The sequence below is a fragment of the Acinonyx jubatus genome, chromosome B2 (assembly GCF_027475565.1).
Source record: "Acinonyx jubatus isolate Ajub_Pintada_27869175 chromosome B2, VMU_Ajub_asm_v1.0, whole genome shotgun sequence".
In the NCBI taxonomy this organism is placed as follows: domain Eukaryota; kingdom Metazoa; phylum Chordata; class Mammalia; order Carnivora; family Felidae; genus Acinonyx; species Acinonyx jubatus.
Window position 1 is genome coordinate 71036098 of NC_069385.1, and position 12193 is coordinate 71048290.

A 12193-nucleotide genomic window follows, 5' to 3' on the forward strand; every position below is an offset into this window, starting at 1 on the left:
ACAAAACTCCGTAAAATTTTCTAGTACGGAGCCCAGAACCCCTCAGCAGCATCCCTTCAACAACCTGCTCAACCTGTAGCTAAGAATACCTCCATGAGCCCTCGACAACGCCGAGCCCAGCAGCAGAGTCAAAGACGGTCGTCTGCTTCCCCAGATGTGATCCAGGGCCAGCAGCCAAGAGACAACCACACTGATCATGGTGGATCCGCTGTCCTGATTGTCATCTTGACTTTGGCATTGGCAGCTCTTATATTCAGACGAATATATCTGGCCAATGAGTACATATTTGACTTTGAGTTATAATATTGTTTTGTGTCTTAAGAGCTGTGACTCTGCTGCTTCATTAAACATTCTGCATTGGGTATAATCTAAGAATTGTTTACAAAAAGATTATTTTGTATTTACCCTTCATTCCTTTTTTGATCCTTATAAATTCAGTATAAATATAGCTAGACTTTCAGACTGTATCCTGCTTAGTTCAAGGGACTGAAGTCACAGCCCCTTGTCTCACCATATGACCTGCTTTACAGGGAAATAACTTATTGTTGTTTCTCATGCCTCGGCTTCTTTTTTGTAAATTTGTGATACTTTTCTGTATAGCCCTTTGACATTTTTGGATAAAAGATGGTGTTTTAAGTTCCAGTGAGTATTACTAGTTACTCAGTACCATTTATTGAGTACTCTATTTCTACTTAGGTAGAATGATAACAGGGATAAGAGTTGAAAAGGGAAAGTAGAGCTCTTCAAATAGTTTGCTGAGAATGTCATTCATAGAAGATGCACTGGAATTGCCCATTCTGTGACTGACTTTGTGTCCTAAATGTTGTTCAGTGAAAGTAACAATTTCAGTCAAATAGTTATGAGGAAATGAGATTACATCTTTGTTCCTGGATGTTATTTGAAGAGGAAAGGATGCTTTGAAACCACTTTGATATGCTGTTATCCCATTCTCTCCCAAATATACACAAGATTTAAAAATAAAAAAGGAAACAACCCTCCATAGATTTTTTCTTTAAGGAAGGAAGGGTCCAAGCCAGAAATCAGTTGATTTTCTTCCAGAAGTCAAGTGGAAGGATCTTCAGATTTTAATGTTTGCTCTGCTTTGAATTGTATATCTTTTGAAGGTATTACATGTCTAGCTTTGTAATCACTATAAATGTAATTATTCCAGGAATATGCATAATGTTGAAATATTTTATGTACCGTTTCAATAGAAAAGCTCAGGGCCCAAGTAACAGTGATAGAAATGAGAAAAACCTTTACTTAGAATTGTCCACCTAATCAAAACCCAAGAAATAATTGTCAGTGCAAAATCAATATATAACTTAGTGCTAGCTAACTTTACAGATTCTAGTAGATAATTTTATCATCATAATTCCTGATGAGAACATAGAATCACAGAAAAGCATTGCCTTCAGCATGTTTGGTAACAGCGTTGAGGGTACTCTTAAGAGTACTTGTTAATGAAGATGTAGTTTTTAAATATAGGCAGTCCCCAGCTCTCAAATAGGTTATGTTCTAAGAGTGCATTTGTGAGTTTTTTTTAACAACTCAATGTTGTAAGTGGTGTTCAGGTTCTAGAAAGTCCACAAAAGTTTGTCCATAATGTATCTTGAATACTTTGGAGGGTGGTGTTCATAAAGTCCTTAGTGTAGTTTTAACTAACTGAAATTATGGGCAAGATAGAAACAATTTGTAAAATGCTATTAAAGGCAAATTTAATTTTTATTGCTGCTATGGACTTTGGGTCTGTTAATTATTAGACAAAATTTCTATTTTCATCTGCTAGCCATTTTCCTTTATGTCCACATCTAAAATAAACATACTGTATACTATTATACAATACATAATTGTCTAAGGATTAATAAATTAGCATTTTAAAAGTGTTTACAGATTGTTTCTGTTACATCTACAGCCAAAGTTAGTAAAGTTTTAAAAAGCTCAAGGACTTTATGAAGACCTCATATGTCAGGAAAATTAAAGGTTACCATTTTATAACTTTATTGCCATGGGAAAGCACATTCTGAAGTCTTGGTTTGGAACACAAAATACTAGAAGTAGTTCAGTGGTCTCCTAGCAAGAAGTCACTGACCCTTGGGAAGACCAGATGACCTTATCACCTGAGAAGAAGAAAGTCCCCCTGCTTTCAGCCTTTGATTGTAGATGAACCGTGTGCTAGGAACAATCTTCCCTCTGCTTCTTCTCAGTGAAACTTGAGCCAACCTCTGGATCTACGTGATCCTGTTGCATGTTTCCAACGGAGTGTACCTATGCTTTAAGATTAATTAAGCCAAGAAGATTTTGAATTGCGCAGATCCTTCTCTATCTGATTTGCTTCTCCTCCCTCACCTGTCAACTGATAGGTCACCTTCTTGTTTGTATTGGGATGTTTTAAGCACCTGATACACATATCTGAAAAGTGGCATATTTTTTGCTCCTTCCCTTTCAGCTCACATATGCTACTTAAAAATCCTTAAGTTGTGAATCTGATCCCCATCGTGGAGTTGATGAGCAAAATTGATCTTTGGGGCTATTCTTACTCAAATGCCACTTGAAGAGACTCTTCAGAAAACAGTTGTTTTTAAAGCCCCACCTTATCCCTTTAATTAGAGTGTCAGGACAAAACCAGATATGTATCTGGTTGGTGAAGGTTTAGGACTCCTTCCCCCAGTCCTCATGTTTAGGTAATTCATGGCTTTTTCTTTGACCAAAAAAGCACATGACTACATATCAAGGTAGTTAAAATAGCATGTCAAAAAAATATATAATGTCTGTATCACCTGTAACTGTTTAAGCCAATGAAACCTTTCAAATTTTATGTATTGTGGGGCTTTTATGTAGCACTTTACATTTTCATGCTGCTTATTGTTTTGTTCCACTGAAATAAATGAATTTCATCAAAACTCTCACCTAATTTTTTTTAAAAAACCTTTAAAGTTTATCATTTTGACTATGGAAATATAATAGTTCCTATTTCAGGAGAATAAGAAATCTTTTTGTTATTTTTGGCTATGAATAAACTTTCTGGTATCTTGAGACCTCCCATTTTTATAGACCAGAATCTGTAAACAAATCTCACACATTTGGACTTACTTGGGCAGAAACCTAGGCTGAAGTACTGAAAAACCTGTATTGTTCCATCATTTGCAAGTAAGTATATGAAAAGCGAATGCATTTAGTGAACCTGCCTCTTAACAAAGACTAATGTGTACATTAACATGTGTACTGTTTAAGCCTTTGTGGGAGGCTTGTACCTTGCTCAGAAGCTGTTTGGAACACCTCTTGAACAGTTGCCTTCAGAACTAGTTTGAGCTGCTCAATAAAACCAGTGACTTTATTCATACCGTGTTTTGACCAAAGGTGGTATTCTTTATGTTATTCGGCCTTCTGTCCATTCTACCTCCTTAAATATTTTTTCCCATCTTACCACTTCGTGCTCACTGCCATTACCCTAATGAGCCTTACTCTCCTCTGAATTAGTGCAGTAACCTCTAACAAGTCTCCAGTCTTACCCCATTCCTCACACTGCAGCCAGGGTCTTCTTCAGTGCACATATCTCATTCTGTCTTTTAAGCCCACAGCCTCAATGTAGGTCATAAGGCTGTGTGTAACCAGAGTCCCACTGTGCTCTCTGGCCTAATCTGACAGCTTACTGGGGCCTTTCCACAGCTCTGAGCGTGAGCACTGGGGCCAGTCCTGTTTCCTGAGAGAACTGAGCAAATGTTAAAGTTACACATCCCCTGTCTTACACCATATATAAAACTTAAAATGGACCTAAGACCTTAGCATTAAGAGCAAAAACTGTAAGATTATTAAAGTAAAACATACTAAATCTTCATGACATGGGTGAGGCAGTGGTTTCTTTAGATACAAGACCAAAATCACAAGCAACCAAAGAAAAAAATATTTCATCAAAATAAACTTTTTGTGTTTCAAAGAACATCATTAATAACGTGAAAAGAAAGGAGTACTTGGTGGCTCAGTTGGTTAGGCATCCAACTCTTGATTTCAGCTCAGGTTACAATGTCGTGGTTTGTGGGACTGAGACCCACATCCGGCTCTGCACAGACAGCACGGAGCCTGCTTGGGATTCTCTCTCTCCCTTTCTTCCCTTCTCCTGCTTGCACGTACTCTCTCTCTCTCAAAACAGATAAACTTAAAAGTGAAAAGATAACATTGAATGGGAGAAAATATTTGCAGATAATATATCTGATAAGAGACTTGCATCTAGAATATCTAGAGAACTCATATAACTCAATAAAAAAGAAATAACCTGATTGAGAAATGGCAAAGGATTTGAATAGACATTTGTACAAAGAAGATACACAAATGACCAATAAACATGGAAAGATGCTCAACATCAGTCATGAGGGAAATGCACATCAGAAGTACAGTAAGCTGCTTCACACCCACTATGATGGCTAGAGTAAAAAAGTGAGGAATTGGAGAAATTGGAGTTCTTTTCCATTGCTTGTGGGAGTGCAAAATGGGGCAGCCCCTTTGAAAAACTTGTAGTTCCTCAAAAGTTAAGCAGAGTTACCATATGACCCAGCCATTCCACTCCCCGGTATATTGCCAAGAGAAATAAAAACAGTTCACACAAACTTGTACATAAATATTCATAGCATTATTGTTAGTAGCCCCAAACCGGAAATCCAAAAGCCCATTGACTGAAGAATGGATAAACAAGATGTGTTCTGTCTCTACAATGGAATGTTATTTGGCAATAAAGAGGAATGAAGTTATAATACATACTGCAACATGGATGAATCTTGAAAACATCATGCAAGAAAGGAAGAATGGAAGGGAAAGAGGAAGGAAGGAAGGAGAGAAGAAGAGAAAGAAAAGAAAGAAAGGAAGAAAGAAGACAACATGCTGAGTGAAGCCAGACACACAAGGCTACATATTGTATAATTACATTTATATGAAATGTTCAGATTAGGCAAATCCACAGAGACAGAAAGTAGATTAGTGATTGCCAAGGGCTGAAGGGAAGTGAAGGGAAGGAGGAGGTATGAGGTTTGTTTTGGAGGAGATGAAAATGTTCTAAAATTAGATACTGGTGATGGTTGCACAACTCTGAACATACTAAAAACCACAGTTTTAAGAGGTAAATTCATGACATGTGAATGATATTTCAGTAAAGCCATTATTCAAAAAGTTACACTTATCTCCAACTGAGTTTTTCTCCATACTGTGATCACAATAATTGAACTACTGAAAATAAGAAAGATTAAAAAAAAAAAAATGATAGGACCTAACATTGTATTCAAATGTATCCAAAACAAAACAAATATTTCTTGAAAACCAACAATATCTATGAACAATTCTAGGGTTCCAGCCAGTCCTTTTATAGGCCTGTTTCAAATGGAAGAGAGGAAAAGAGTGATCTTTCGAACAAAATCTACAGAAAAGAACTTTAATGGGTCTCATCCCTTTCCCACTAAATCTTCAGGAGCAATGTGACTTTTTAAACAAATTACCTGGATAATTCTGAGAAGTGGCCAGATTTGGGAATCACTGAATTAGTCCCCATACTGAATTATTCCCACTCCCAAATTCCTGTTTAACTTCTGTAATTTGGCTTCCTGCCACATCTTTGAACTGAAACTACAGTTAATCGAAGTTTGGAGATCCAGCTGAAGCTGTTTTCTGCCTTCACTTCCTCACATCACTCAAACCAGAAACTCCTTTGGTTTTCATAGTCACCCTCTATGCTTTTGTTCGGGCTTCCCATCCATCCATTCGAAGTATAGGTTCCAGTGCACCTGGCTGGCTCAATCGGTAGGACATGCAACTCTTGATCTTGGGGTTGTGGGTTGGAGCCCCACATTGGCTATAGAGAGTACTTAAAATAAAATCTTAAAAAAAATATATATATAGATTCTCAAGGTTCTACACTTACACTGGGACTTCTATTTTCCTGGAAGATCTCACCCTTTCTTGTGGTTAAACTACCACCATACGCTGAAGGCTCCAAATCTATTTCTCCAGTCCATACCTTTCTCCTGAGCTCCAGGCTTCTCTATACTCCAGCTGCCTATTGGGCATCTGGAAGTCCCATGATACCTCACACTCCACAAGTCAAAAATCTATGTCCTCTCCCCCAAATTTGTCTACCTCTAATGGATATCGGTTAATGGTGGTACCATCCACCAGCCCTACCTCCAAACTAGAATTGTAGATAACACTGTTGACTTCTATCACCTCCCATTCTGTTCAGTCAGCAAATGTATTCTACTTCAGAAATAACTTCTGTCCTCTTCCCTCCTCTTCTTTCATCTTCCCTTCCATTAGGGCAAGACCTCACCCTCCTTTGTTATTACAACTTCTCCCATCCAACTGATCCCAGTTAGGAATTCCTTAAAAAAATAAAGTGGATCATGTCACCCCACTTTGCTTAGAGAATCAAAAGAACTTCTTTTGATTCCTTCTTACATAATAAAACCCCAATTCTGTTTCAGTTCTGGCTACTGTTCTTCCTGACCTCCAACCTCATCTCCCTACGTCTCTACCACACTAAACTCCTCTCCATCTTGAACACAGCAGGCAAGCAATAAGTAGTCTTTAAGCATTTTATTCCTTTCAGTAGATTAACTATAACCACATACACCTTTACACTTCTAGTGTTCATAATTCCATATCCCAGGATAGGAATCAAGCCTAATTTATGATGAAATTATACATTTTAGGATTGAAGACCAAAATTAATCTGATGCTCGTGATCGGAAGAAGAGCTTACATAATCATGAATTCCCCTATGGTGTACGGGTTCCTTCAAAATCAAATGTCTTTTCACTGAAAAAAAGATGTGTATGTGGGAGGAAAGCAAGCATCCGTGGCCATAGACAAAGCATGATTTCTTAGATGGAGAAATAAAGCAACCTTGTGAAAACAGGTCATTTGTGTGTTTACTCAGCATTTCCTAAGCACATTCATGCACTCATCTTGTCCATCAGGTCTTTCCTGCAAATCCACTCAGAATCCAAGCTGTCTCCCTGGTGGATGTGACAGACTGGTTTTATGCAGCCAGAGGGAAGGATTAATGATCTCAGCAAAGAGCTGGCATAGTCAAGAGGTTTAAAAATTTTTTTACGTAACAGTTTTAGCCAAAGCTGCTCTCGGACTCAGCGGCAGCAGAATTTCACAGGAGGACAAACTTGTTGACTAATGGCCAATCATTAGGCAGCAGGGAGGGCAAAGCCTTGGTGTTTGTGTCACGCCTGAGGGGTGGGAGGTGGGGTGGGTCGAGCTTCACTATCAAATACTGAATCGGAAAAATCAGTCTGGCCAGTCATGCCCTCGCAGCCCCTCGGAGAAGTACCATCACAAAGCGACAGACTGAATCAATGGTTCAGCTCAGGGGGGTCTGCCCCGCTGCAGGTTACTGGCGAGCAGCTTCTGGTATCATAGACAGTCACAGAATGCCTTATTTCACAAGACTCATTTTGTTCTTGTTTTGCCTGGCGGCTCTTGTGGAGAGCAGAAAGCCCAAGAGGAGGAGATGGACAGGGCAGCTGGAAATGCCCAAGCCAAGGTAAAGTCGTGGGGGGGGAGAGGGGGGAGGGAGGTCACTTGCAGCAGCAGCAGCGGCAGCAGCAGCAGCAGCAGCAGCAGCAGCATAGTGGGATGGCTCCCAGGAGGGCCAGGGGTTACCTCGTTTCTATTAATCTATTTCCAGCCGGAGGTAGACAGGGCCACCACCTCACTGAAAACAGCCTCTCTCGGGGTACAAATATGCTATAGTGTCACAAGCCACGAGAGAGCAAAGCTAGACTGGGTTGAGCATTTTCTTCTAGTATCTGTGTTCTGCCCAAGCATTTTGACTTAAGGCAGGCAGTTGAAGATTTTGTGGGTCAAATATCCTGTACTTCTCCGATTGTGCTGCTTTGTTTCTCAGGATTACATCCTGTAGGGACCATAGGTGGCCTGCTGAGTGATTGCACTCAAGTACTTTGGAGGGGGGTCTGTATATAGGAATTTAGTTTGAACTACTAAGAAAACATTGTAAATGGAAGTTGTCCCCTTTAAATTATTTGGGGGGCACCTGGAAGGGTGCAGCCGGTTAAGTGTCCAACTCTTGATCTTGGCACGGTCATGATCTCACAGTTCATGGGTTCAAGCTCCACACTGGGCTCTGTGCTGATGGTGCAGAGCCTGCTTGGGATTCTGTCTCCCCTTCTCTTTAGCCCTCCCCCGCTTGTGCTCTTTCTCTTTCAAACTAAACAAATAAACATTTAAAAAAAAAGTATTTGGGAACAACTTTAAAATAGTATCGGGTTTCATTTCACTGTGTTGAATCTTCAAAAGGTATTTGAAATTTGCTAGGTTATCAGGAATACATGTGTGGACAACAGGAATTGCCATTTCACGATGTAATGGAAACATTTCCAAGATACTGGTGAGGCAATCAAAATCATTACATTACAAATCAAAGTTCCCTATTAAGTTTGTTTGAACTGATGTACAAAAAATGATACTCCAGGCCTGATGTAGACATGACTATTCAGAAGAAAAGAGCAAGCAGCTAAGATATAAACACCACATGTGAGATGCTACACCTGTTTTCCATTCTACTAAGCATTGTGTGAACTAGTGATTATGAATATAAAATAATATCTTGAGACACAGTTTCTAGGTCACTGGTTTTTATTTTTAATTAGGCACTGCTATCGCTGACAATTTTTTGAAATTGTATCTATATGTATATTTACTTATAAATTATATACACGTACTGTTATAAACATATACACTAAAGTAAAATGATTGCTTCCTTATTTTTAGATAAAAACTGTCAGTAAGAGTTACAATTTCTATCTTCTGTGTCCCAGCGGACCATCTTAAACACCCCAGGGGTGTGCTGGCTTTGGAGACTGCTCCCTGGGGGATATATGTGCTCTGCAGGGCCTGATGCTACCCAGGCAGAAAGCAAACAGATAAAACTTGTCCATGATGCCAGGAAAGAGGCACTGCTCTGGAAGTCTTGCCCTGGTTATCTTGCCAGGATCACAGGCTTTTGGACTGGAAGGAACCTCAGGGGTCACATGAGCCAGCAATTATTCTGCGTTCGAATTCTGTGACATGTGAATAGGTATTGTGTGAAAAGGGGGCCTCAGGGTCAAAGAAACTTGGGAAGCTCTGGTTCAGATGATTTTAAACAGATGTCTCTATAGCAGAGCTTCTAGAACATTTATTATGCAAATAGACATTCTGAATCTTGAAGGGGAAAATAAATTATGCAGTTTCTCAACAAAACAAAACAAAACAAAAAACCAACCCACTTTTTTGGACTATCTTGTGGGAGTCATAGTTTACAGAGCACATATTGGGAAGCACGGACTCATTTACGGATGCTGAAAAGTCAGCTCTCAGGCGTGGGTAATTCACACAGCTGGCTAGTGACTCCACAGGACTAGAATGTAGGTTTCCTGATTTACCCAGCCTGGAGGAAAAGCGTTATATGGAATGGTCTATTCCCTAAGAATGGTGCTAGGGTTCAGCACAAGCCCCTCAGGGATCCTCAGGGATCCTACTCGGCAGCCTGGGCTGTCACATCTGTCACTCCCCAGAAGACCCGCAGTCATTCCCAGACACCTGCATGAGCTTGGGGGTAGATTGAATCTGACCCTTAAGGGTAAGGGGAGTTTCTTGAAATCCATCCCATGAGATACTAAGGTGGAAGAAAAGATGAACATACACATTCAACAAATATAAAATAATTATCGCAGAGGGGCTGGGAAAAAAGATAGAGAAAATGTCATATCAGGAAACATGGTTCTAGGCGTTTCTAAATTTTTTTTAATGTTTATTTTTGAGAGAGAGAGAGAACGAGAGCAAAAGCTCTGTGCTGACAGCAGAGAGCCTGATGTGGGGCTTGAACTCATGAACCACATCATGACCTGAGCCAAAGTTGGATACTTAACTGACTGAGCCACCCAAGAGCCCCAAAATGACCTGAAACTTTACTGCACTTATCTCTGTAGGGTCACTTCTTTTCTTTGAAGTCCTGTGTCCTCCACCCTGCAACCCCACACGGTCATACACACACATACCACATACCATACATAGGATTTCACACAGTGTCACACACACCACACGTACATGGTCTCACACACACAGTCATCCCTTCACATGTAAGATATATGGTCACATTCACACATACAATCACACACACCCCTACACACTGCTGTTAGGATCTCTTCTAACCTATATACCTTCCATATCACTGTGGCCAAGGCACCCTTACAAAACAATTATTCTGCTCAGGAGCTACCTTTTCAAAAACTTCTGGTTTTCTGATCCTTTGTGTCCCTGTTTATTGAATTGCTGCCACCCGAACCTGTTTTCTCTTAGCTATTTGATTTGTTCTCTTCTCCCTGCCTTTCAGCCTCCCAGCTTTCTCCCAACTCCTCCCTGCGTGCTACCTAAGTTGGCCGCCTGACCACATGATTGCTTTCCTACAGGAGAGGCCCTTTTCCCCGGAGATCTGAAAATGCACCTCGCTCTAGGCTCCGAGGTCTGGGCTCTCCCTGGATAACACTCTCTGGTTCCTCCTGGTCCCAGAGCTGGGGGGCCCCTTCCATATTTCCTCTCCTATTTGCTGCCCCCCTTGGTACTGCCTGCCCTTGGCTGTCCTTCTCTTGGTCTGCATCGTGGCTCAAGTTGTGCTGGGCCCAGGAGCAGTTTTGCTTTCCTGCTGCCCAGTGACCTTCATCCTCCCCAGACGCCTGGGAAGGAAGTGGTGCCAGGAAGTCAGGGAATCCAGGTTCAGGCCCTGGTTCTGTGGCTCTCTGACCATGGCTGTGTTTCCCAATCTTTCTGAACCTCATTTCTCCTACTGAAAAGGGGTGATTTTGAGACCTTCCCCACTGGGATGATGGGGTAACTAGAGCTCGGGGTCTGCATAGAGAGGGGGTGATTCATACAGGTGTAGTCATTTTGACTGCAATTATCGTCACCAAATAAACTTCAACACAGTGGCGCTAGCCCTGCTTCTTGAAGGTGTAGGGAGCACATCATTCTTCTCTCCTCACCCAAGGCTGGTTTGAGGTCCTGTGGAAGTTCTGGCTGCCCCACATGGGGCTGGGACTCAGGGTATGACCCCTGGAGCCTGAAGTCTTCGGTCCAAGGCATCCAGGCGCTGAAAGGATGAATTGAGGGCATCTGGCTCACACAAATAGCTCAAGGCTGGAGATACTAGTGGCCTGACTTATCAAATAACTGGTTCCTTAAAAAAAAAAAAAAAAAAAAAGACTCAACAATGGCTTAGGCATTCCAATCTCCTCTGTCCTGCCAGGGTGCTGGAGTTCTGGGACTTCTGTTCCCTAATCCGCCCCTCTAAATGGATATGGAAACCGCCGGCCAGCAGGGATTTGCTCCATGTGAGACAGAGGGGTAGTGTGCCCGTTGCACTCACAATTTAATGTCTGTGATCTGCTAAGCCCTTCGGCTGAGCTCTTCCTCTACCTTTCTGGGGTGTCGAATGTGGCCTGTCACACAGTCGCTGGGCAGGCACTGGGCCCGGTGCTTCTTGACTTCTGGAGCCAGGCTTGGGGCAGAGACTGTGAGAATGGAAGCTCCATGGAGGCACCCTGACGGTGACCACCACGTTTCAAGGGGACTGAACTGGGTTCCATATTCCAGCTAACCAGGAGGAAGACTTCTCTCCGATTGGAGAGAAGCAATCTCTCTTGTCTAAAAGAGAAGCTTGTCTAAAAGCAACTCTGATCATGGCTTCTTCCTCCAACTGCTTACCTTCAGTGTTTTCCTGTTGCCTTTGGATAAAGACAAAATTCTTAACATGATCTTCAAGGCTCTGCCCGGCCTGGTCCCTAGGTGCCCCTGCAGCCCCACTCTGTCCATTTCAGTGCCTTGCCCTTCCCTTTCCCTTTTATTGAATGCCCACTCCTCTTTCAGCCTGGGTCACCTCAAAACTGCTGTGTCTTAAACCAAACTATGGGTGTGTTGAATTTATTTCATATTTAAAGTTTATTTATTTTGACAGAGAGAGAGAGACAGAGAGAGAGAAACAGAGAGTGCAAGCAGGGAAGGGGCAAAGAGAGGGGGAGAGAGAGAATCCCAAGCAGGATCTGTACTGTCAGCACAGAGCCCGATGTGGGGCTCGAACCCATGAACTGTGAGATCATGACCTGAGCAGAAACCAAGAATCGGACGCTTAACTGACTGAGCCACC

The 12193-nt window shown here is 41.6% G+C and overlaps 2 protein-coding genes across 3 annotated transcripts in view; both read left to right on the plus strand.

Moving 5' to 3' along the window:
* Positions 1–3348, plus strand: part of UBE2J1 (ubiquitin conjugating enzyme E2 J1) — a 28971-nt gene extending 25623 nt beyond the window's left edge. For both annotated transcript variants that reach the window (XM_027057262.2, XM_027057263.2), the window contains exon 8: positions 25–3348. In XM_027057262.2, coding sequence (XP_026913063.1) covers positions 25–303 — 279 coding nt within the window. In that variant the 3' untranslated portion in view covers positions 304–3348. The remainder of the gene's footprint in view (positions 1–24) is intronic.
* Positions 3349–7054: 3706 nt separating this feature from the next.
* Positions 7055–12193, plus strand: part of GABRR2 (gamma-aminobutyric acid type A receptor subunit rho2) — a 44843-nt gene continuing 39704 nt past the window's right edge. The window contains exon 1 of the mRNA XM_015069538.3: positions 7055–7537. Coding sequence (XP_014925024.1) covers positions 7350–7537 — 188 coding nt within the window. The 5' untranslated portion in view covers positions 7055–7349. The remainder of the gene's footprint in view (positions 7538–12193) is intronic.